Source organism: Nematostella vectensis, chromosome 8 (genome assembly GCF_932526225.1).
Source record: "Nematostella vectensis chromosome 8, jaNemVect1.1, whole genome shotgun sequence".
Lineage (NCBI taxonomy): Eukaryota > Metazoa > Cnidaria > Anthozoa > Actiniaria > Edwardsiidae > Nematostella > Nematostella vectensis.
This window is the reverse complement of record NC_064041.1, coordinates 11,642,526-11,667,175: the sequence shown is the minus strand read 5'-3', so window position 1 is coordinate 11,667,175 and position 24,650 is coordinate 11,642,526. Positions and strand designations below refer to the sequence as shown.

At 39.8% G+C, this 24,650-nt stretch overlaps 3 protein-coding genes across 5 annotated transcripts; 1 reads left to right on the top strand and 2 right to left on the bottom strand.

The window, feature by feature from the left end:
• Positions 1-1,105: 1,105 nt before the first annotated feature.
• Positions 1,106-3,604, bottom strand: LOC5515359 (surfeit locus protein 2). Its single transcript, XM_001635406.3, has 5 exons — positions 3,481-3,604; positions 2,839-2,999; positions 2,317-2,420; positions 1,930-2,204; positions 1,106-1,449 (listed from the first exon to the last, which is right to left on the bottom strand). The coding sequence occupies exons 1-5, from the start codon at positions 3,565-3,567 to the stop codon at positions 1,315-1,317; spliced, it is 762 nt and encodes a 253-aa protein (XP_001635456.1). The 5' UTR covers positions 3,568-3,604; the 3' UTR covers positions 1,106-1,314.
• Positions 3,605-3,861: 257 nt separating this feature from the next.
• Positions 3,862-13,498, top strand: LOC5515358. 3 transcript variants are annotated; one of them, XM_001635438.3, is made up of 13 exons: positions 3,862-5,478; positions 6,394-6,491; positions 6,982-7,106; positions 7,488-7,540; positions 7,862-7,928; positions 8,003-8,098; positions 8,543-8,673; positions 8,745-8,787; positions 11,282-11,397; positions 11,637-11,725; positions 11,802-11,849; positions 12,153-12,199; positions 13,034-13,498. In XM_001635438.3, the coding sequence occupies exons 1-13, from the start codon at positions 4,015-4,017 to the stop codon at positions 13,099-13,101; spliced, it is 2,445 nt and encodes an 814-aa protein (XP_001635488.2). In that variant the 5' UTR covers positions 3,862-4,014; the 3' UTR covers positions 13,102-13,498. The 3 variants fall into 3 exon arrangements, 2 of the variants coding, with proteins under 2 accessions (XP_001635488.2, XP_048587564.1); XR_007312584.1 differs by lacking the exons at positions 11,282-11,397; positions 11,637-11,725; positions 11,802-11,849; positions 12,153-12,199; positions 13,034-13,498 and adding exons at positions 9,279-9,437; positions 9,614-10,370; XM_048731607.1 differs by lacking the exons at positions 11,282-11,397; positions 11,637-11,725; positions 11,802-11,849; positions 12,153-12,199; positions 13,034-13,498 and adding an exon at positions 9,279-10,370.
• Positions 13,352-22,953, bottom strand: LOC5515329 (aromatic-L-amino-acid decarboxylase). Its single transcript, XM_032385035.2, has 15 exons — positions 22,502-22,953; positions 21,283-21,396; positions 21,158-21,209; positions 20,672-20,751; positions 19,967-20,101; positions 19,510-19,623; positions 19,084-19,116; positions 18,468-18,534; positions 17,654-17,748; positions 17,433-17,500; positions 16,744-16,844; positions 16,308-16,354; positions 16,042-16,140; positions 15,139-15,240; positions 13,352-14,357 (listed from the first exon to the last, which is right to left on the bottom strand). The coding sequence occupies exons 1-15, from the start codon at positions 22,700-22,702 to the stop codon at positions 14,133-14,135; spliced, it is 1,533 nt and encodes a 510-aa protein (XP_032240926.2). The 5' UTR covers positions 22,703-22,953; the 3' UTR covers positions 13,352-14,132.
• Positions 22,954-24,650: the final 1,697 nt, after the last annotated feature.

The following is a 24,650-nucleotide window of genomic DNA, read 5'->3' as shown; positions in this document are numbered from 1 at the left end:
TACGCGCGAAAAGGCAAATTCCCGCTTTGCAACGCAATAAATACACTAGGCACGGAGAACACTGAGCAATGCACGCAAGAGGGCCCGCGTGGTGTTCTAACCAGCAAGTGGAATTATGAAAACACAAATGCGCACAAATGATCCTTACGTCAACAGTTGGAATTATGAGAAAACAATAAGCGAATGCGCGCTAATGATCCATACGTCAAAAACTGGAATTATGAGAAAACAATAAGAAAATGTGCGCTAATGATCCATACGTCAACAACTGACGTATGGGTCAGTTGTGTACGTCAACAACACGAGAAAACAATAAGCAAATGCGCGCTAACGATTCATACGTCAACAATTGGAATTATGAGAAAACGATAAGCAAATGCACACTAATGATCCATACGTCAACAATTGGAATTAGGAGAAAACGATAAGCAAATGTGCGCTAATGACCCATATGTCAACAATTGGAATTATAAGAAAACGATAAGCAAATGCGCGCTAATGATCCATACGTCAACAATTGGAATTATGAGAAAACGATAAGCAAATGCACACTAATGATCCATACGTCAACAATTGGAATTAGGAGAAAACGATAAGCAAATGTGCGCTAATGACCCATATGTCAACAATTGGAATTATAAGAAAACGATAAGCAAATGCGCGCTAATGATCCTTACGTCAACAATTGGAATTAGGAGAAAACAATAAGCAAATGCGCGCTAATGATTCATACGTCAACAATTGGAATTATAAGAAAACGAAACGGGTACCTTAGGTTCCTTTTTGTTGTACAGTTCGCTAGATAGCGGTGTTGGGGCCGAAATCTCCAGCCTAGCCGTAAAGCTTTATTAGCTTCGCTCCGTCTACGGCGTTTCAGCGTTATGTCTGGAAGTATGGTCTATTTTTTTCTCTCGTTTCATCTGGTCTGAGGAGGTTCAATTCAGTACCTGTTATGGCTTTATCTTTTTTCTTCTTCTTTCATTTCCTTTCTGGATTAGATATTCTTTAATAGGAGAAGACCTTTTTCTTAACGGCCGAGTGAGGTGCGTTTATCTTCCTAAAGCCATCCGTGTTTAAAACAATCAAATTCTTTCAAATCATATTCTTTTTAAGTGAAGACAATTTAATCTTATAATTTTGTCATCCCAACTATAACTTCCAGAGGCAAAAGATATACAAATCCTACATCAATTAACATTTCCAGGAATACATAGCAGTAAAAACCTCAGGATTCTCAGAGATATTTCCGGCCGCTTTCTGTTTCTAATGCTAATTGTGAGGCTTATGCATGGGGCCTCCATGTTCCGTAATATGTCAGCATTTCTTGTCCGTCCGTCTCTTGGGACTTTTCCGCTTTGGGAGTTTTGTTGTGTTCTTTTTCTTTGGAGTCCGTTTCTCAGAATCTTTTGCTTTCTTTGGTTTCTTTGTCTTGGTTGATTCAGACTCATTCTGACAAAAAAAAAAATGCTTTCCATTACAAGCAGTTTGTAAGGGTAAATACTCAAGGTGTCCTGCACAGTGGTCCTCCACAATGGCAATGACAAGTTGGGAGCAAGGAAAATTACTTACATTACAGCTACTTTCATGCAAACCACTACATGAAATACCCCAAGTTTCAGGGTCTGTCAAAAAATAGAACCTTTGTGCTATAAAACCTGTCTGTTAGCTAAAAAGAAAGTGTCCCTATTTCTGTGAAAAACAACTAATGTCATTAAAATTTATTACAAAATAATTGCTTAGCATGTAAGTCCTTGAGTGTTTCACAAAACGAGTGTATATGTAAGGTAGAATATGAGATTTTTGTTTGATGATGCACTTTTGTTAAAAAGTGCGTCTCATCAAACAAAGAGCTTTCTTTCACTCAAAGCATTTTTTGCACATAGAGTTGCCTGCGGAGGAGGCTAGGCTTCATAAAGGTGTTTTTCTCACCATTGTCTTTCTCTTGTTTGCTTTTTTAACCGATTTGGTATCACTTTTCAACTCTTTTTTGCTTTCTGAAGTTTCTAGTCCATCACTTTCCATTTCCATATCGTCCGCCACGCCCTTTTCATCTTCACTTCCCTCAAATCCCTCCAGATCAGGAACATAGTCCTCATCATGGTCAGACTCAACATCAGGCGGCACCCAAATATCTTGCACGATAGTATCGGTCTTGGAAGGATCCTTGACACCTGGTTCACCAGGAAGGTCATCTGATGAATCATCTGTGCATAAAAATATGTAATACGGAATCCATTTTGAGAAGATTACAGCAAAAAATTCTAAATTAGAGTAAATCTAAATAATTTTGTATGTCCAATGTCAATGTTCACTTACATTTTTCTAAAGCTTTTTGAAAGCGCTTGCCGGCAAAGTGTCGCTCTATGTGGTGTGGAAGGTTGTTGAGATATCTCTTGGTGAGCTTGCAATAATACTGGTTTCTAAAATAGAGAGGTAACATGATCAGGAATATTGTAATATTAAAAACAATAATGTCACTCTATAAACACTTAAAAATTATCCAAGAACTGATGATTCCATGTATTTTTTAGGTATCCTTGAATACTCATTCATTCCCCACCCCCCTTCTTCAGCAAATTCTGGCTATGCACATGTAAAACAATAACATAATAATTAATAAATAAATAACATAAAAAAGCTGGGTTAACAAGGTCAATAATTTTGTAGGATTAGGATGATAAAAGAAAGTCGTAGTTTGTTCTTGGTTAGAATCAGGGTCAGTTTAACTTTCGATTTTTTCCGAAATGCAAAGCACTTTGTGAAATAAAATGTTAAAATATACAAGAACTGTATCTAATACTTATTTTTTATTCCCACTCGGCAGCATAAGTTTCATACCTTCTCTTTACAGACACATCCAAGAATTTCCTCCATTCATCTTTGATAGCAACTTCTTTTGGTTCACTCCCACAAAGTCTTTGGTATTTTTTGCCTCTAATGTAGGTGTCAATAGCTGCTGGTTGGCATGGCAACTCATGGCCTGTTAGCTTACACCTCACCTAATATGAATAACATACACAACTTGAATAGCGGTGGCTAATGGTCAATTCGAGAAATTCGGACAACGAGAAATTGAAAAAAAATTTTTTGATCAAAATCTTTAAGTAAACTTATTTTTTTCTGGGGGGAAAGGGGGGCAACAAAAACAAAAAAACAAAAACCGAAAATCTCGAGGGTTCCCCATGTGATACGCATGCTGCGTGTGGGATCCCTGTGGAACTCCTAAACACATAATGCTACTATCGGGGATAGTCAATATTAATGAAGATGTGAATAAAACATGCCCTTAACTGGTTGTGGGTTACCTTTAGATAAAGATTATCGTTGTATCTGATATCTAGCAGGTCAAATACCACGAATTACGCGCTCCTTTTCCACAACACTAACAATCATAAAACACACAGGGAGCCAAGTATCCCTACACCACGCTTCCAATTTTCTAAATTCCAGCTAAAATTCGTGGCTATCGAGTGTTCCTACCTTAGGTCGCTCAGAATTCTCTTCTACGATTTCTAAATTCGGGTGTTTCGCTAGTATTTTCTTCACGTGCGAAATACGCGCCGCCATTTTTAGATCGAACAGAATCAAAGCGAGGCTGTCGAGAACTTGAGCAAGCTTTATAATCTAGGGGAGAGGAGAGGATACTTATTTTCATTTTCCAGTTTTTTAAAGTCCTTCAAAAAATATTTTTCTGGATTTCGCATCTTTTTAAGGAAATTATAAGTTTATGTTTGCTCTCTATTTCTATTTTAAAATATCACCCATTCTCTTCTATTTTTCTTAATTATTTATCAATTCTAAAATTATCCTGCCTATCTGAGGGTACCCCCCCTTAGAGCTTGGTTGTGTCGGTCGTCATAGAAATATAACAAAAAAGATGGCGGCGGTCTCGATAACGGAAGGGGTTTGCTTTCGGAAGTAGTTCGCCATTTTGAGTATTTATTTAGTCCTATATCTCTTAAAAGCTGCTCATTTTTCATCTTTATAAACTTGTCTGGTCCCTGAGCAGGCCTCATGGCAAATGGATCAGGGAATTATTCGTTTTTTAATCACAAACTTCGAATGCCTACCAGAACAAGTCCAAGAAATAATAAGCTTTTGGAGCGAAGGACGTCATCGGAGAACACTCTCCACCGACTGGAGAGCCTTTCGATTTTGTCGCCAGCGTCTGCAGCTGTCGAAGATGTGGTCCCTTTTCGTGGGGATGTGTTTGCCGCGGGGCTAGTGCCCCATCCGCCAGATTCACCGAAATCTAGCGACGAAAACTCCAAGCGAACGAGCTCAGCTTTGAGATTTCGAGGTAAAAAACGAACAAGAAACGAATCACCGAGAACATCGGGCTCTGAAGATGAAAAACAGATTCGTAAGTTCGCGTTTACGTCTAAAGTTTCGCCGCTAACGTCTCCTAGACGATCGAGTACAGGGAGTATAGGTTCGCTAGAAGGACTCGAATGCGCTGCAGATTTAATTCGAAGGAAGAATTTGATTAGTTTGCAGCCGTTAAAAGGAATTAAATCTGATAAAGATTTGGTCTCTAACTTTAAGTCTTATCAGCAATCGGCAAGAAGTTCATCTCCCATAAATGTAGCTACAAATTCAAAACAATTGACCACTAGCACGCCAATCAAAGTTATGGAAAAGAATGAAAATGGGAAAGAAGAAATCAATGATCCTGGACATGGAAATAAATTGGACAACTCTGATTTCGCTCAACAAGCTAATAAATCTTTAATTGATAAAAATGTACGGGCTATTCCAGAATTTGCAGATGTGACCTCATCTTTGTCCTCAGAAGATAGTTTTACTAATGTTAGTGGCAACGATGATGATGACGATGATAATACCACTCTTTCGTCATCTAGCACTGATGAAGACCTTAAACAAATCAGTGAAAACATTGCAAAAGAGATATCTACCAAGAGATATCCTGATGCCACGTTACCCAGTCTGCCCAGAAATAGCACACTAGATATCTCTGGCAAATACGAAAGCATTGGTCCAGGGACATATGAAAAGTGTGCATCTCCAATGTACCAAAATGCTGACAACTATGAGAATACTAAACCACAAATTAATTCACCAAAATATTCAAATGTCAATGGAACAGTTTCATCTACTGGTGACTCATCATACGTCCATGACTCAACATTTGATGATTCAAGATTGTACGAGACACTTTCTGGTTACGAAAATCAAAAAGCACTAGCACAAGTTTGGTCGACTTCTACAGGAGACCTAAATCATGGGAATACGCAAACACAGAATGCAACAGATGCCAGGTTTGTCTCGGAAACTAACTTGTCGGCAGAAACAGGGAGTGGTTTCTCAAGCGTATCGAGGAATTCTCTACTACCGAGGGTGCCTGCAAAGGTGGCACGTATGCGCAATAAAAACTTTCTTCGTGAAGAAATGGAAAAGTATTTTCCTGATCATAAAGTTGGTGTTTTTGTGGCAACCTGGAATATGCATGAGGAAAAGGTAAAGTGTTTTTGTAAATAATTGATCACTATGTATCAGGATTGATTAAAAAAGTGAATATTTATATAATTACGTTTCAACTGAAACGGTTTTTGATAGCAAGTGCAACTGAAATGCAGTTCACAAGATTAGTTTGAACAGTAGTAGTGTAGGAAAGTTGGTTTCAGGAACTATTTATTGTTAAATATTAAATATGGCAGCTGGTTGCAGGAAGTATAATTATTATTAATATTAATTATGGCAGCTGGTTGCAGGAAGTATTTAATATGAATATTACTTATAATAGTTGGTTGCAGGAAGTATTTGATATTAATATTACTTATAACAGTTGCTTGCAGGAAGTATTTATTACGAATATTGATAATGGCAGTAGTTTGCAGGAAGTATTTATTATCAATTAATAATGGCAGTTTGTTGCAGGAAGTATTTATTATGGATATTAATTACTATGGCAGTTGGTTGCAGGAAGTATTTATTATCAATTAATAATGGCCGTTTGTTGCAGGCAGTATTTATTAGCAATATTTATTATGGCAGTTGTTTGCAGGAAGTATTTATTATCAATTAATAATGACAGTTGGTTGCAGGAAGTATTTATTTTTAATATTAATTATGGCAGTTGGTTGCAAAAAGTATTTATTACATATATTATTTATGGTAGTTGGTTGCAGGAAGTATTTATTATCAATTAATAATGACAGTTGGTTGCAGGAAGTATTTATTTTTAATATTAATTATGGCAGTTGGTTGCAAAAAGTATTTATTACATATATTATTTATGGTAGTTGGTTGCAGGAAGTATTTATTATCAATTAATAATGGCAGTTGCTTGCAGGGAGTATTTATTATCAATATAAATTATGGCAGTTATTTCCAGAAAGTGATGTTTTTGTTAACATTGTGTTTTGATTTTAGGAGGTACCTGGTTTTCTTGATGACTTTCTACTTCCTGAAAATGTGGACTTTCTTCAAGATATCTATGTCATTGGCCTTCAAGAGAGCACCTCCTCTAGGTACTGTATGCGACTATGTAGGCATATAGCCAGAACATGCTGAGCAGGTTGGGGGGGGGGGGTTGTCATAGATATCACATAAAAGAGATATTGTATTAGTTGATGATCCTTCTCAATAAGAAATCACGTTATTGACGGGATGGCAAGCGAGCACCCCATTCAACCCATATGTATCCACCTAGTGACTCATATATTTATTACTTTGTATGATCCCAATATCTACCTGTAGTTATCAGAATAATTGTATGATCCTCTGTGACCAACAGCCTACTTACAGTAATAGGGTAAAATTGTAGCGAAGTTCTTACCTCTCATACTGTACACACTAAATTACTATGTATACCGTAGCTTTACATGATCCTTAACCTCCAGTTTTGAAAATTTAAAACTTTGGTTTCTTAAAAATCTGGGGATCTGTTTTTCAAATGGGATGAAAAAGCAGCATATTTTACTCAGCACCTTAACCAAGTATTGTGTTCGTGTACTTTAGGAGTGAATGGGAGATCCGTCTCCAGGAGACGCTGGGCCCAAGTCACGTCCTTATGCATAGTTGCAGTTTTGGAGTTCTGCATCTGGCAATTTTTGTCCGTCGTGAGCTTGTCTGGTTCTGTTCAGGTGAGTAAATTAAATACATGGTTCTGAAGTATAGGTACTTATTTAGCCTTTTGTTTCTGAGTAACCACTGGTTTTGGTGATATGGGAACCATTTATTCATGACAGCCATTAGACCACAGAATTTGAAGAGTTCAAAATTTATGAATTACATACACAAATAAAACAAATATAAGACTGCATGTGTGGCCAAAAGCAAGCAAAATAGCAGATGGCATCATGACTTATGATGGTACGTAGACATAAGTAATATCATTGGTCACACCACAATTTTAATGTCAGTTGTAAGTTAACAAGTAGTGTTTAATTTTTATTTATATAAATATTTATTTATTTATTTATTCATTCACTTCATTTTTATTTTTTTATTTTTATATTTATCAGCTGTGACACAAGAGAGTATTGCAACGAGGCCTGGCCACATGATCAAAACAAAGGTTAGTGTGATAATCATGTTAATCATTATCAATTATCTCTTATCCGTCATCAATAATCAATCATTACTCATCAACAATCACTTGTCAATCAAAAGTTGTCAATAATCACTAGTCAATTATCATTTGTCAGTCAATACTTTTAAATTTATACTTGTCAGTAATTCGATCATTATAGTCCTTTTAGTAAGGGATGTCAAACATAATAAGATTACAAGATTTCCATCTAAATCTGGAAAAATGGGGGACAAAAGAGTCTGAGATGGTCAAGCAACATGCCTGCCAAGTTATTGACCCCTTCAATCCCTGATCTGTTCATTCCAGGGAGGCCTGGCAGTAGGCTTTAGTTTGTTTGGGACATCTTTCCTGTTCATCAACTCTCATTTAACCTGTAAGTATAATGTTGACCCTTTTGTTTGTTGTTATAACATCAGTCATCTAATTTCCTTGACGTGTTATTTGCAGCTGATGAGGGAAAAGCCAGGGACCGTGTCAATGACTACAACAAGATAAGAAAGTCCTTGAATTTACAAGGAGAAGAGAAACCTTGGGTTGACAACAGTGAGTACTCAGAGTAAGAAGTTAAAATAACCTTCTCTCCTTTGTTTTTTTTCTTCTGGGTGCATTGTTTGACTCTGTATTTGGTGGAAGCATAAAACATCAGCACAATCGTCCATTATTTTTTCCGTAGATAAAGCTTTGCATTGATTATTTAACATAAATTTTGTACATTTTTTTCAGCATGTTTTTTCTCTCACTGTATTATTTTTCTTATATTATTTTTATTATGACATTGTTGCTACACACAAGCTCTTACTGATTGACTAGTGTGTCGTACATCCCAGTGATTTAACATTTTGCACACAAGCTGAGCAGATAAATATATTAAGGTCATTATTTGCATGTCTCATAGAGCTCGAAATTTGCCCAAAAGCAGTTCATAAGATTTATTTATTTGTGTCTCTTAAGTGTATTATCCATCACTCTGTGTTTGTCTTGTTCTAGGTCCTGATGTAACTGATCGATTTGACAGAGTGTTTTGGTTGGGAGACTTTAACTTTAGAGTTGACATGGAAAGAACAGAGGTGGATAAACTTATAGCAACATACCAAGAGCAAGAAAGCCCCGACTACAAAGTATGAAATTTGACTTTTCTTCAATACCTGCAACGCTCACAATGTAAAACCTTTATTTGTTTTTATTTCAGGAGCTTTTAAAGAAAGACCAGTTATCTAGGCTTATGAGCAAAGGTAAGTTCAGTAGGGTAGACTGACAGGCATAGAGACAAAGGGGACAGACAGGTAGACAGGCACAGAGAAGGACATACATGTATACAGACTGGCGAACAGGCAATACATGCCCGTGCGAGAAGGATTCCTAGGTTTTTAGGAATTCCTAGGTATTCCTAGGAATTTCCTAAGATTTCCTAAGTTTGATCTAAAGGTGTTAACAAAATATGATTAAACTTCCAAAAAATTCCTAGGATTTCCTAGTATAAGCAGTAGACGAAAATCAGAATAATTGGAATTAGGAAATCTTAGGAATTCTTAAGAAGAAGATTTGAAGCATTCTAAAATATTTAGGAACCCGTAGGAAATTCTTAGGAAATACTAAACGAACATTTTTATCACAAGAACAGACCTCAGCATACTTTTGTAAGCTATACTACAACAATAAGAAACGTAATCAAAGACAGGCATATGACTCGAACACGAGTTTTATGAGGCGTACTTTTTTTCAGAATTAGTACTACATTGAAAAGAAAGATACGAAGGGTGATAATTGTTTTAAAACGCCATTATCATAACCTCCAAACGGATAGCCGTTTACTCCCGTCTTTTCTACGCGAAATTCACCTATTTTAAGGACTTGATGAGCAGAACATGGATTGAAGTGAAAGGTTAGTGTGCAATGGGCTTTATAATGTAATAGGATCAATAATAAATGTGACTTTTGCGACCAACTTTAGCATAGAATCATCGTATGTGAGCGGACTTTTCACACTAGATGTGTTTTGTGATTCTTTTCTTCTTAACACTACTACCTTCTTATGTGTTTCTCTTAATATCTTTGCAGGACATTATGATAGAGATAGCAAAATGTGCCCGAGTTGCAAAGCCAGAAAAGAAAGAAATTTGAGGTAGTCAAGGAACGTATCAATGCGTGAATAGCAAGAATCGAAAAAAAACCTTTCAAAACTGATACACAAATTCACTGCTTACATATAAAGTTTCTATGCTTTATAAACTGTTGCTTGAAGCACAAAATTGGCTAAGTAAAAACCTAGTAATCAGTCTTGCACCTAAAATTTGTCCAGGTATTTGTTTTGAATATCCAATATTACTGTAGTTGGTTCTTGTCCAGATAAGTTATTTTTAATATTCTGATCAGAGTAAAACCCTGCAAATGAAGAACCTAGTTATCTTTTCATGCTAACCTACTAGGGTTTGAATTTAAATGGTGGATATAGGCTTTAGGCTTCTAGCTTCTTATCTGAATATACAAAGTTAAAAACTATGACTATACAAAGATGCCTATTATAATGTAGCTAGAATCCTTTTTTCCTATACCATTTTGCTTCCATTTTGTTTTATACTGAGGCACTAGGGTTGCTTGAATGAGGTTAGATCATTTTAAACATATAACTTATCCAAACGGGACCCACATATATTAGTTGTGCTGGAATACATGGGACTGGTTTTGTAAGTCCAAGATTTTGCACAAATAGACAATGGTCTTGTTTATGTGAGTTCTAATGTATGTTTGTATTTACAATTAACCTGCAAGAAAATGTGATGCACCTAAACTTTGAATAAAAAGAATCTTGAATGTTTTCATTGTATGTGGTTTAGTGTTTATCATTTCCTCTGAAATTCTATATTGCAATCCTAGGAAAATCCTAGGAATTCTTAGGCTGTACAAGCAATTTTCTTCCTAGGAATTCCTAAGAAAATCTTAAGAATTTCCTAGGAATTCCTAGGAAAATCTTAGGAAACTCTTGTTTGTTTTGTCTCAATTTACCGTGAAATTTCACACCTCATTCCTAGGTTTTTCTAAGGATTTCCTAGGAATTCCTAGGAATAAAATCCTAGGATATTCCTAGGTTATCCTAGGATTTTTCTAGTCCACCTCACACGGGGGAGGGCAGGCAAAGAGAGGGAGAGGAGGAACAGACATATATATGTTGACAGGAGGGTTAGCAGAGATACAGACAGAGAGACACAGAGATAGTCAGATATGCACATACATGTATACAGACTGGCGAACAGGCAATACATAGACAGGAGGGCAGGCAAAGAGAGGGAGAGGAGGAACAGACATATATACGTTGACAGGAGGGTTAGCAGAGATACAGACAGAGAGACACAGAGATAGTCAGATATGCACATACATGTATACAGACTGGCGAACAGGCAATACATAGACAGGAGGGCAGGCAAAGAGAGGGAGAGGAGGAACAGACATATATATGTTGACAGGAGGGTTAGCAGAGATACAGACAGAGAGACACAGAGATAGTCAGATATGCACATACATAGAGGGCCTACTGGTGCAGTATAAACATATTATCAAACAGAGCTTCTTGCAAACGGCAAGGAAGACAAATGGGGGGGGGCTTGCTAGGGAATGACAGGAATTGATGGATGAAGGGTTGGATTGATAAATCATGAAGTATTGTTTTACAATGGGCTTGCATAATTCTCTGTGTTTCTGCTGACCTTGTGCTCTTTGTTTCTGTGGCAGAGGAAGTGTTCATTGGTTTCTCAGAGCATCCCATCAGCTTTGCCCCAACTTACAAATTGGATATACAAACAGATGATTATGACACTTCATCCAAGATGAGGGTGCCTTCCTGGACTGTAAGTATACCTTTGTCTCACCCCTCCTTCCTCCACTGCCTTCTTGTCTCTGCCTACCCCACTATATACAGTATAGAAGTTGCCACCACCTATACTTTTCCTCCTCCCTCCTTTCTCCCACTTAAAACCCATCCCCTTTAACTACCCCACCCTATTCCTGCACTACTTCTTCCTCTACTTCCAAACACTCCTTGCCACTAATTTTATTGAACCTTGCGCCAACTTTTTTTCCTTTGTAGGATCGAGTACTATACAAATCACGCACTGAGAACACAGTCAATGTGGTTCGTTATGATGCTTGTACTTCAGTCAAGACCTCTGATCATAGGTAACATAGGCTCACCCTTCTCATTGCCGTGAGGCATTTAGTGGTTTTCTCCTAAATAAACTTATCTTACTTCCAGGCCAGTGTTTGGTATTTACGAAGTTACACTCAAACCCTGCAAGGAAAGGTAAGCTACATATATACATACATCTTATATTTCTGATTATATGCTTGTTACTAAATTGACTATGAGGGCTTTATCTGTTGCCATTTTTGTCATATTTGTACTTATAGAGCTTATCGAAAAAAATCCATTTGCATCGCCCCTTTGATCCCAGTCATCAGTATTGATTGAATTTGTACACTAAAAACAAAACTATGTTAATGGAAGGTTATTTTATTATTTTATCTGTAAACAATGCCATGGTAGCAATATAAAGAGGCTTATAGTCACTTTAATAATCACAAATCTTTTTGTGTTTATTTGCAGTGTCAGTATGACAGGGGGACAGTTTGTCAGGGATGTATACATTGAAGGTAATGCTTCTGACGTCGATGTCTACAATACCATAGCACAGTCGAAATTTTTGGGGCACCAGTATAAAAATACTTTTCTGGGGGAAGATGGTTGCGGAAGAAATTCGAACATAGCTAGCATGAGTTTAGAAGAAGCTGTTGAGCTAAACTATTGATACACTGAGGTTGGTCATCAAACACGAGGAGATGTTACAGGCTCTGTGACCGGGGTAGGGAGAGGCAAAAAAAAAAAGGTTCATATGAAAGGCCTTAAAAGGAAAAGATAAATTTCCCAGATCCATAACTCTTAATGACTTTGGTCTGTACCATAGTTGTGTTCACCTGTTTACTCCCTAGTTACAATGTATACAATTTATACATGGTATAAGATGAGACAGCAATCAAAACCCACCTCCTCCCTGCTATTCAACGGCTTTCATCTGTAAAACAACAGAAACTGGGATCAATTCTTTAGTGTGTGACAACGCGCGCTAGCGTGCCCACCTTGACAGTTATGTCAAGTAATACCCTGATTACTTCGGATTCTTTTGTTTTCTGAGCGACGATTACTAACGAAATTCCCTTGAAAACAATAGATAGTTCTAAATTTCCTCATGCGTTAATGATGTGGGAGATTTAGTTTCTAAATTTCCCTCATGTATTTATTATTATTATTTATTATATTATTTATTTATTATTTATTATATTATTTTATTATTATCTGAGGGCGCTCTTTGGTTGAATTGGTGGCAATAGTAACGCGCGTCGCACTTTAAAATAAATTGTGTCAAAGTTGTATGAGGGTAGATATTTTCTGAATGCTTTCAAGTCTTATCACAATTTTTTATTCTCCAGCTTGTCGCAGACGGTCGACCGCAACCAGCAAAACTCAGCATGACAGTTCCGTCTGCGTCATACTTTAGCTAGCCAATGGGAAGATCTCACTGTCAGTCGCCTAGCAACCGCCCGTCACGTGACATGCCCATCTGGGGAGATCCAATCTGATAGTTGCACAGCAACCACAAATCAAATTTTTGTGTATCCAACATATTTGTCATGTTTCTTGGCAACGCGGAAAATTATCAAGAAACCACGGTAGAGAGCAAACCGAAGTGAACAATAACAAACAACTTAGTGTATGCTTGGTTTCGAAAAAAATAAGGTATTCTTGTATGTTTAAAAAATATGTTTTATTTATCTCACCAATAATGACAATTTGGTATTCAGTAATATTGTTTTCTCATGAAATCGTTGTCCATTTTAAATTATGTATAAAATATCTTTTAGCAAAAAAACGTGAAATAAATATATCATACTCTGCTCGCCATTGATATAATACTACCCTAACACTATCTTAGAAGACCCTAAAACTCAAATTAACACTGAAAAACATTTAAATAAGTAAATAAAATGTTTGGTTATTATAGAATTAATATACAAGAATTTCAAATTTACCTAAGTCTACAATCTTCCTATGTCTCCATTAATGTGTCGAGACCTGTCTGCTCCCATATTTCGTTGTCTTTTCTGCCCCAATATTTTGCAATCATCTTTCTGTCCCTTACACTACCCCCATGTTTTGCTGTCCGTTTCTGTCCCAATGCTTCGCTGTCATCTTTCTTTCCATTACACAAGATCTGTGTGCTCCCATATTTCGTTGTCTTTTTTTGCCCCAATATTTCGCAATCATCTTTCTGTCCCTTACACTACCCCCATGTTTCGCTGTCCCAATGCTTCGCTGTCATCTTTCTTTCCATTACACAAGATCTGTGTGCTCCCATATTTCGTTGTCTTTTTTTGTCCCAATATTTCGCAATCATCTTTCTGTCCCTTACGCTACCCCAAATGTGTCGCTGTCCGTTGTCCGTCATATTTCTTTCCATTACACAAGATCTGTGTGCTCCCATATTTCGTTGTCCTTTTTTGCCCCAATATTTCGCAATCATCTTCCTCCTCATGCCACACCCATATGTCGAGACCGTGCCTCCCCTCCCTGCAGCACTTTGTCTGCGTTTCTCTTTATGACGCTCCATGCGAAGTGTATATCTTCTTCCTTCACCCACTCGCTGCACACGACAAAGCGAATCATGTACGCCCCGTTCAACTCGCCTGGTACCATATGAATAAGACCCTCGTTATTGATGGCCTTGAGCAGCGCTTTGCTTTTATTTGCTGTGCCCTGCAGACAGGGATTAAACACAATTGGTTATAACACTCTTAATCTGACTTCTGCGTAGCAACTAAAGGGCTGGTAAAGAAGAGAGACGAAGACGAGTCGCGCGCTAGGGAAAGGAGTTTTTATCCCTCATTTCCTCGGTCCTTTGCTATCTTCAGCGATGAGTCTCAAGGAGCAAAAGAGTGCAAATAAGATGTGGATTTCAGTAGTGAATTAACTCCTTTTGATTCACTGTGAAATTGGATCCATTCTTTACTAAATACAGGGCCGTAGCAGGGGTTGGAGCACTTTGGGCCTGTCCCCCCCCCCCAATATTTTCAAAAATTATAAGGAAATGACAAGTAGGGGCGTGGCTGTACCCCCCCAATGTTTCTGTATTGTGCCCCCCCCCCCCCCCCCCCCAATCTCACATGGCTTGCTAGGCTCTAAAAGAGTTAGATTAAATACAGATAACAATATTCTCACCAGGCCATAGCCTGGGGTGGCGCCCAATAATTTTAAAATCATGTCGTTCTAGTCTGCCAGTCAGGGACGCACACTACAACTGGTGTGTATCTATAACAATACTCCAGAGCTGTAGTAGGCCTCGGAATATTATTGAGGGGCACAACCACGCCCCTTCTAGTCGTCTTCTTACAATTTGTTTATATTGGGGTGGGGCGCGGCCGTGCATTAATATAGAGGAGAAAACGCTCTCAAACCTGTGGTATGAAATGCACATGACAAAAAATGACGTGAAAAACATATTTTATGTTCATAATGCAATGAAAATTTGTTTCTTTACCTTGAGTTTGAAGCAGACAAGTCCTAGTACAACTTTGGCAACCTGTTCGAATCTGGAGTCCTGAGCAAGAAGGCTTTCGAATAGTTTGGCCATCTTCACATGCTGGAGAGTGTAATTTAGAGACACTTAGTACAGAGAGACCGACGGATGGACAGAAAGACAGACAGGACAGAAAGACAGACAGGACAGACAGACGGACGGATGGACAGACAGACAGACAGACAGACAGACAGACAGACAGACAGACAGACAGACAGACAGACAGACAGACAGACAGACAGACAGACAGACAGACAGGACAGGACAGGACAGGACAGGACAGGACAGGACAGGACAGGACAGGACAGGACAGGACAGGACAGGACAGGACAGGACAGGACAGGACAGGACGGACGGACGGACGGACGGACGGACGGACGGACGGACGGACGGACGGACGGACGGACGGACGGACGGACGGACGGACGGACGGACGGACGGACGGACGGACGGACGGACGGACGGACGGACGGACGGACGGACGGACGGACGGACGGACGGACGGACGGACGGACGGACGGACGGACGGACGGACGGACGGACGGACGGACGGACGGACGGACGGACGGACAGACAGACAGACAGACAGACAGACAGACAGACAGACAGGACAGGACAGGACAGGACAGGACAGGACAGGACAGACAGACAGACAGACAGACAGACAGACAGACAGACAGACAGACAGACAGACAGACAGACGGACAGACGGACAGACGGACAGACGGACAGACGGACAGACGGACAGACGGACAGACAGACAGACAGACAGACAGACAGACAGACAGACAGACAGACAGACAGACAGACAGACAGACGGACGGACGGACGGACGGACGGACAGAGAAGTTTTGACGTCCTTACATTTCTCACGTGTTTCTGTATTCCCTCCAGACCATACGTCCGTAACACAAACCACAGCTTGAGAGCCCGCATGCTTCGGCCCAGCGGTATTTCCCAGTCCTACAAGAAGACATAAAAACATTGAAAACTACTTTTTCCACTTGGGAGGTAGGTGCTACAATTAAAGCAAGCGCTTTCTTTTCTTGGTAAAAATAATCATGCCTGCTGCGGTTGGACCTTAATAGCCCCCCCCCTCCCCACAGACACACGTAAGAGGCTCTGCTTACCCGGTAATCTATCACCTCGTCTGACGCCTTGTCTTGAGCGGCTTCATCTGTACACAATGTGTCAAGTTTAGTTCATTTTCCATGGTAAGATACAAGGTTCCACACTAGCGGATCTTGGGGGAGGGTTTAGGGGTTAACCCCCCCCCCTCCTTTGGGCTGCCAGAAAGCCATATGTAACAAAAAAATGCCCCCTCCCCCCTTTGTCACTGAGCCAACCGTCCCCTAGCGAAAAGCTAGATCCGCCCCTGTGCCATCGATCTTGTAAAATCAAGACCCAATAAAGATATTGGGAACGTAAGACAAAGACAACGCGACGGAATGCTTCAACTTATGAATCGATATGAGGTCGGTGGCAATCAACGTTGTGAGTCTCGCATTCTAATTGGTTAGCTTTCTAACCCACAAGCCCCTCCTCCTTGATGATTACCATGATTACCTTCTGACACAGACACTTTGCTCTCGCCCATGAATGAGCGCTTGCGAAGGTAGATGGGATCAACATGCATCGCCTTTTTTAACATGTCTCTGTGTTTAACCCTGAAATAAAGCATGAAAAAGCACTTATTACATTACTAGTGCTTACCTTTTAATGTAACTATAAATATGATTTGTATCTTTTTTAATGCACAAAGATATGTACACCGAAGAAAGACAAACAAGAAAAATTAAACCATGGCAACAGTAGCCCCCGAGAGATGCAGACCTCAATATTTTACACGTTGTTCAGTCCTCGGCGAGCTGTGCGTGGCGCAACAAGACAGGGCTAGGAACGGGGTTATTGCCTCCCTATTAACTGATACCACGGGTACCTCGATGTCGGTGTTGTTGCACAGTTCGCTAGATAGCGGTGTTGGAGCCGAATTCTCCAGCCTAGCCGTAAAGCTTTAGCGGCCATACGGTGATTCAGCGCAACGTTTGGATGTATGGTCTATTTTTGTTTTAATTTTAACTTTTACGAGTTCAATTCGCACATATACATTTTTTATATGCTTTCAATTTTTTCTATATATTTGAAAATACTATTGCATTATTCTATTTTATATTTTAACATAATATAACAGTTAGCCGCTGCACAACATTTGTACGTGCGTATTTCTTTGTGATTTTGAATTTGTGGTTTCTTACCATAGAGCAGAGCAGTCGAAGTTAGTGAGCATCAACTTGTGAGGGTTAAAGTTGAACGACTCGGCGAACTGAAAGACAAGGATAAATGTGGGCTGGCGTCAATAATGGCGCATCCCCTCCACAAATTTATCTCTCTCCCCGGAAATCCTAGATTCGTCCCTGCGTCAATACAAACCTCATTCGCCTCATTCATAACCTGATAAAGGCAGGTCTCTACTCACCTCAACGCCGTCTAAGAGTGGCCTGAATTCCGGACACATGAATGCCGGTCCGGAATACGCAGCGTCAATATGCATCCAGATCGATTCCCTTTGGCCTGGAAGATAATTGAAGTCAATTTAAAATATCGGTGAAAAATTTTCAATCAAGACTCAGATAAATATATTAAAAGTGCTGTAACAACGTAGCAGAATATCGAATCACTTAAAGAGACCACAAGCCAGCGAATTCTTGAAAGAGTAGTTACAAAATTAGTAGTTCTTGGGTTCCACAACCTGTCAACCAATCGCCTCATACTATTATGTCTGGACCATCCCTTCCTATTATCCCTCTAAACAAACTTAAAGGGGCAATTGCACGGTTGGAGCGATTTTAGTTATAATCCGGAAATCTCGAAACGGTCAAAATCAAAGACTTTGATTACGGAAGCTAGACTGCGATTTAGCGCTGTCGAAAATAGTCGGCGATAGTAATACCATATCTACGCGTTTAGATACCAGTTCAAAGAACGCCGCATACTGGACTAAAAACATTGATTGACCTTGAATTGACGCCGCATCTACAGTGGGTATCTGATTAGCAGGGATTGTAATAGACAGTAGACTTCTTACAGCAAAACACATTTTTTTCCTTTTGTGGGAACAGATTGAATTAACTTTTGACATTTGAAATTCCGCTTGACCTTGATTTTCGAAGAACAAATTGTGATTTAATGTCCTCGAAAACATGCTGTCATCATAGGACGCGGTCCCTGCATTACGTAAAGTGTCTAACGAGTAAACCGTGTTTCAAGAACATTTATTATGTCAGACTTACAGATAGGGCCTATTTTCTTCAGGTCGTCAAACGCGCAAGTGCTTGTTGTACCGAGAGATGCACAGAGCTGATAAAGACAAAGATACAATGATAATCAATACTCACCCGAGTTCAAATGGTTTGTAAGCATAATTTAAAGACCGTCTGCCTGCTTTCACGGGTTTCCTGTCCTTAGAGAACCATGAGGCAGTTTGGGGTCTGGGTCGAGCTCACTCACACCAGGTTGATGGCTTCCTGTGACGTCACAACTTTTTCCAGCCACAGGAAGCCCAATCATAAAAATATGGGTATTAACGCTTTGGACAAGGCTTGACAGCCGTAATAAACTAAATATTAATATTGAGGTCGTTAATCGATGCTTTGAACTCTTCCAAAACTGAAAATTTCGCGAAAGTTAGATTTTGCGAGAATGGATTTTCGTAATATGGCAATTTTTTTTTACAATATACTGCATATTATACATACAGTCTGCTTAGCAGCCGCCCTTAGTGTCACGCACGCCTTTACAACTCGTATGAAGGGAGTGGGTGACGCTAAGAGCGGCTGCTAAGCAGACTACAAAACAGATAGTTCACCAGTTAAATTGAGTTTAGAATAAAGCAAGATCAATACTTACATAAAACGGGTGAAGCCCCATCGCCTCATCGACCTAAAAAGGGGTGAAATAAACAATCGAATTATCTCATTTTGCCTTTGAAGGGTAGAATGGATTGTCTATATCCCAGATTATGGGTATCCTGTTGTATCTAGAAGTTCGAGAATCTTCCTCGCAGGCGTCCTGCACTCGTCACGCTAGCCGGTGATGTCACGTAACTCTGAGCCCAGTAAGCACCACCTGCCTCTAGCGTGACTACTTCAGAACAGCTGTTATGGACACTAGGGAGAGCAAGGCTCAAAGAGGGTTTACAACGTTTTCTCTCAAATGTTTGCTTGTTTTACAAAAGAACTTATAGCTAAACACCAAGATAGCATAAGACCAAATGGAAAACGGCTCGCATGAAGGAACTTTTTAAGTTCATTGACAGTTAGGTAGCGGTTATACCTTGACGGCCTTCTCGAGCGCGACTACATTCATGGACTGATCCTCATCGTTTGTTGGTATCTTTCGAAGCTTGACCGCGGCTAACATGGCTGCCTTATCAAGACACGAGTGGACCTGGAGTAATATATTACCAGGTCAGAATCAACTACATCAACAACTATCATCATAATCATCGCCATTTCCATAACCACCATCATCTCCACCACCATCATCAACATGGCCATATGATAATCTACTGCAATAACACTATTAAAATCGCCATAATGTTTGTCCTAATAATCATTATTATTATTATTATAATCGCCATCCATCACCTTGATCGTCACCATCACCACCATCACTTCCAACACCATCATCATCACCACCATCACCACTACCACTGCCACCCTCATCATCACCAATATCATTATAATCATCATACCATCACTTGTCCTAAAACATGTGCCTTGAGCTGTACCTGGTCTGATGAATAAACAATAAGCCTGGACATGATGACGTCATCATCGTCGTCAGGGTAACGGTTACGTAATCTATCCAGTGCAGCTCTGCGAGCGGCAAGCATCGTGACGAGTATCGACTCGCTCGCGGTGTTCTGATTGGCGGAGAGCAACAATTAGGCACTGATAACGGTTTCGCTGACATCTTAGTAGTATGTGATTACAAAAATAGCCGATCACCATCTGAACCGGAAGCTATGGGTACTGAGGGAGCTATGAGTACTGGGTACTGAGGGAGCTATGGGTACTGGGTACTGAGGGAGCTATGGGTACTGGGTACTGAGGGAGCTATGGGTACTGGGTACTGAGGGAGCTATGGGTACTGGGTACTGAGGGAGCTATGGGTACTGGGTACTGAGGGAGCTATGGGTACTGGGTACTGAGGGAGCTATGGGTACTGGGTACTGAGGGAGCTATGGGTACTATCTGGAAAAAAGCACTGACACAGGCCCGTACCCGGGTTTTTTCTGGGGGAGGGGGGGTTGGAGATCCGTAAAAGTGGACCTAATTTATAGTTTTGTCTACAAATACCACGTTTATTGAGAACCAAAAGTGGAGTTTCCGCGGTTGTTGTGGGGTGCGTTCGCACCTATCACCCCCCCCTTCCCCTGGGTACGGGACACAATACACAAAGACAGAGGGATTATATATTATATGGTAATCACCTGAATGCAGCCACCTCCAACGTGGGGCTTGTCCTTGGTGAACTCAAACAGAAAATCCTCTGGGAGCTTGACCATTTTGCCTGAGGGGAGATATTCACACCATGCATAAGTTTTTATACAAGCTGAGATATTGGTTATCGTTTGAGGAACTGGGGGATGAGGGTTCTGGAATATTAACATGACAAAAGGATGTGTGTTTTTTTAGTTTGAATTGTTCGCTTTTATATTCAAAAACTTTTATCAAGATAGGGATAAATTGTCCAGCATGGGTGGTATAAGGATAGGGTCAATCATTGCTGGTCTGCGCCAGACCTTGTGGTCTGCGTCGACAGTTGGAGACGATTTCGGATATCAGAATAAGAAGTCGATTAAATTTGGGCCCTGTTGACCCTTCCCCCCCTCCTCCTTCACGTTGCGTGACAAGATTTGCGTGACGTGCTTTGTGTGACAGTGGGTAAAAAGCCTGTTTAAAAGAGGCATACCTACCTAACCAATCCATCACCACTACCTCTAGTTCAGTGCCAGCAGGGTTAGATGCCTAAAGAAAACAAATGTTAGATAAAGACTTACTGCACAAAGAAAGAATAACACAGGAAACCAATCATACTAACCCACGAGAACATAATCGAGCCCAGTCCCCCAGAAAGCAGATCACCAAGCACGGCCGGAAACGAATGGCCACATGGGTAATATGCGTGGAAGTTAGGACTCTGCCAGTGGACGATCTGTCAATCAAACCATGTAAAATGATAGTGACAATCTGTCAATCAAACCATGTAAAATGATAGTGACAATCTGTCAATCAAACCATGTAAAATGATAGTGACAATCTGTCAATCAAACCATGTAAAATGATAGTGACAATCTGTCAATCAAACCATGTAAAATGATAGTGACAATCTGTCAATCAAACAATGGAAAATAATAGTGACAATCTGTCAATCAAACCATGGAAAATGATAGTGACAATCTGTCAATCAAACCATGGAAAACGATAGTGACGTCACTATTATTTAAGAATACTTTTGATCATAAATCTGATTCTGTATCTCTTATAACCACCCTTCCTCTCTTCCTTACTACTCTCCTTTTCCCTTTTCTCTTAGAAGGCACTGTGTGCAAGGACCGCTGGTCGTTCGAGCAAGACACAAAAATCGAGAAGAGAACAACATACTTTTTTCAATTCAGAAGAGAATGTTTAAAATTTCTGAATTCTTGTTGATTTAAACGCTTAAAAGGCTCAATGTGTGTTAATTAAACCGGCAGAAGCGTACAAACACCAGTAAGGCCGGTATATTTTTGGTATCTTGCAAAACCCTAGACTTTCGCTCGCAAGCCGCTTGCGACTCATCAATCGCTTTGGGTCGCATGGGGTTGCTTTGGGTCGCAAGGGGTCGCAAGCGGTCGCTTTCGAGCAAATTGGAGCAAGTCTAGGAACCTAAATCTGATCTATTTTATGACTGGAGAAAAGCCCAAATTATTTCAACTTCGAAGTATTGCTCCCTGTCGCACGATCCAGTACGCTACCCACAGCAAAAAGAAATATTTATATATATATATATTGCCAAAGAAGTCGCCAGATGGCATATATATCCGCAAAAAAAAAAAACACAATCATGAAGCAATGTAAATTTGTCTTTCTTGTTGTTATTTTGAAATGAAAGATGACGAAAAACCTACCACATTTTTTTCACTGTTTTTTCACTTAAAAAATAAAAACTAGTAAAAACTTATTATTATGTGAACACAACAAAAAAGTGGATTTAAACGCAAATCCTACGCGTCGCCTGCTATCGTCTTTTTCTAACCAGAACAAAATCATAAACCTACCCCAGGCATTATGAATTTTTCGAAGTCCTCTTTGACGTTGACGAACTCCTCTCCCTTTGAGGGCGCTTCTGTCGGGAGATGTTTTTGCAAAAATCCCGGGCGAACATCAGGAATGACTCGCTGGCTGCGAATATTCTCAAAATAATCCGCAATAAAATCTACGATCTGTTTTCCTTGCTCTCGAAATTGCTTGCTATCCATTTATTTTGAACGGACACCTTTTTGACGTTTTTTGAGTTTGTGACTCAGTTGTTACCGGGTCGTATTTATACCACTGCTAGACGTCAAAATACGTGACACTTTGCGCCGCATGCAAATGTGTTGACTGGTGAATTAAATCACAGCAGAAAGTTCGCTCTATGCACACCAACGTATTACTGCTGATTTGTGCATTACGTCACGGTAGCATTTATGCCTCGAGTGCGTCTGACGTGCAGGTCAACATCAAGCGAACCAGTCCTCACCCCTCCCCCCTGTAAAAATTATAACGTTGTAGTCCTTCATCGCATGTGAAACAATCTTGATTCTATTGGGAATTCATTACATGTACATAATCTGTATAAAGACCAAATAAAAAGTACGCATGCATATATATGTATGAAGCTTGTCATGGTCACGATCGAGCCACGCCGTGACCTTGGCCGGAATTGGAATTTGCAAGCGATACCAGAACCTGTCTATAATTTTAAGGTGAAAACTGGAAAGTTTGGCTGTTTGCGTGGGCCTTTTGTTTTAAAAAAATCTTGAACGTAGGGCATTGGTAATAAACATTGCCAATTAACTTTTATTGAAGAACATCTTGTCATAGGTTTGGTTCGTGCCCTGCTTTACTACCGGGGAAAGGTATGAGGCAGGTACGGAAATGTTTGTCAATCAAAGTCGTTATATTTGGCACGTCATTTTGTGACTTGTAGTCCGGCGTGTTCCTGTTGTTCTAGAAAGAGGGTGCAACAGACAACCCGTTATACCGGTAGTATACAACCGAGCATTTTCTTCCCTCAGCGCGAGGTATAATTATAGAGTTATGTCTCAGCGCCTTGTGAGATCAGTCTAAAGTCCAAAAGAAGATGAAAACGTGCTGGCGCAACACGGGCAAACACAATCTCGTTCCCAGAGCCCACGTACCTTTGTGCCAGCGGCAAGAGGACCGACAGCACCCTAACGATAAATTTAGACTTTGCAGCGAAAAATTGCAGGGTAGTTCTGGCCCTTTGGATTATTTTCTTGGATTATTTTCTTGGATAGATGTGTTTTGAAATTATTATTCTATAGTATATAGGATTTTGAAGGAAAAGCTGTCCGTTTTCTGCAGAAAAAAATTGCATCGAAAAGTCGAAGTTATGACTGCCAGCCCGTGAAGCTAACTCATTGTTTTGTGGTGTGTATTCATTCAGAATGAGCGGTATTTCTAACGCTTGAGCAGTTATCGTTGCTAATAAGACGTTTGAACTTTAGCCTAACAAGCATTTGCTATTAATATATAGATTTAGGCGCTGCCTAAAAGCGGAGCCAGCATTAAACACCTTTTTGTGTTGACTGATAGGGGTAGTTTTAGAGGGGATCTTGGTGTCTCTAGAATGTTTTTTAACGAGATTAAAAATATGTCAAATTTTACTGCCATGTAATTAAAAAAAGTATTGGCCCCTCCAAATGGATCAAGCAAGCACTCATTCAATAATATTAAATATGCAGTATGAAAGTTAACAAAATACTAACTTGGTGTGAAAAAGGCAGCCAAAGATCAAGGTGTCTTAGTCGACGAGAATGTTTTTTCAAGAGTCTAATGGTCAATTCTTATTTCCCTTTATAGAAGTTCCACTATGTATATTTTTATCAAAACACCATTCTAACAAGCTTTGACCTTGTGAAGAATATATGAAGGATGTAACACCATTCCAAAGATTTAGATGCCATACTGTAGTTCAGGGGCGGATCTAGCTTTTTGCCAAGGGGGGGGGGATTTGGCCCAAAAATTTTCGTCATTATTTTACCTTCGTAACGATTTTGGGGTGAAAAGATACACTGAAAATAATAAAAAAAGAAAGGCCAAGGGGAGGTTTAAACCCCCTACCCCCCCCCCCCCCCCCCATAGACCCACTACTGTAGTTTTCATGTACCACAACTGATGTGTTGAAACTAAACTCCACAA

Bases quoted from the DNA above. Each gene is read 5' to 3' on its own strand.
- LOC5515329 (XM_032385035.2), bottom strand. From the start codon at position 22,702: ATGGATAGCAAGCAATTTCGAGAGCAAGGAAAACAGATCGTAGATTTT. The intron at 21,397-22,501 runs GTAGGTTTATGA...TTTGATTGACAG, and splicing joins AAAAATTCATAATGCCTGGG to ATCGTCCACTGGCAGAGTCC. The intron at 14,358-15,138 runs GTAAAGAAACAA...CCCTGTCTGCAG, and splicing joins TTGTCTGCTTCAAACTCAAG to GGCACAGCAAATAAAAGCAA.
- LOC5515358 (XM_001635438.3), top strand. From the start codon at position 4,015: ATGGCAAATGGATCAGGGAATTATTCGTTTTTTAATCACAAACTTCGA. The intron at 7,929-8,002 runs GTAAGTATAATG...TGTTATTTGCAG, and splicing joins CATCAACTCTCATTTAACCT to CTGATGAGGGAAAAGCCAGG. The intron at 11,398-11,636 runs GTAAGTATACCT...TTTCCTTTGTAG, and splicing joins TGAGGGTGCCTTCCTGGACT to GATCGAGTACTATACAAATC.
- LOC5515359 (XM_001635406.3), bottom strand. From the start codon at position 3,567: ATGGCGGCGCGTATTTCGCACGTGAAGAAAATACTAGCGAAACACCCG. The intron at 2,421-2,838 runs GTATGAAACTTA...TCTCTATTTTAG, and splicing joins GATGTGTCTGTAAAGAGAAG to AAACCAGTATTATTGCAAGC. The intron at 1,450-1,929 runs GTGAGAAAAACA...TTTTTTTGTCAG, and splicing joins CAAACAAGAGAAAGACAATG to AATGAGTCTGAATCAACCAA.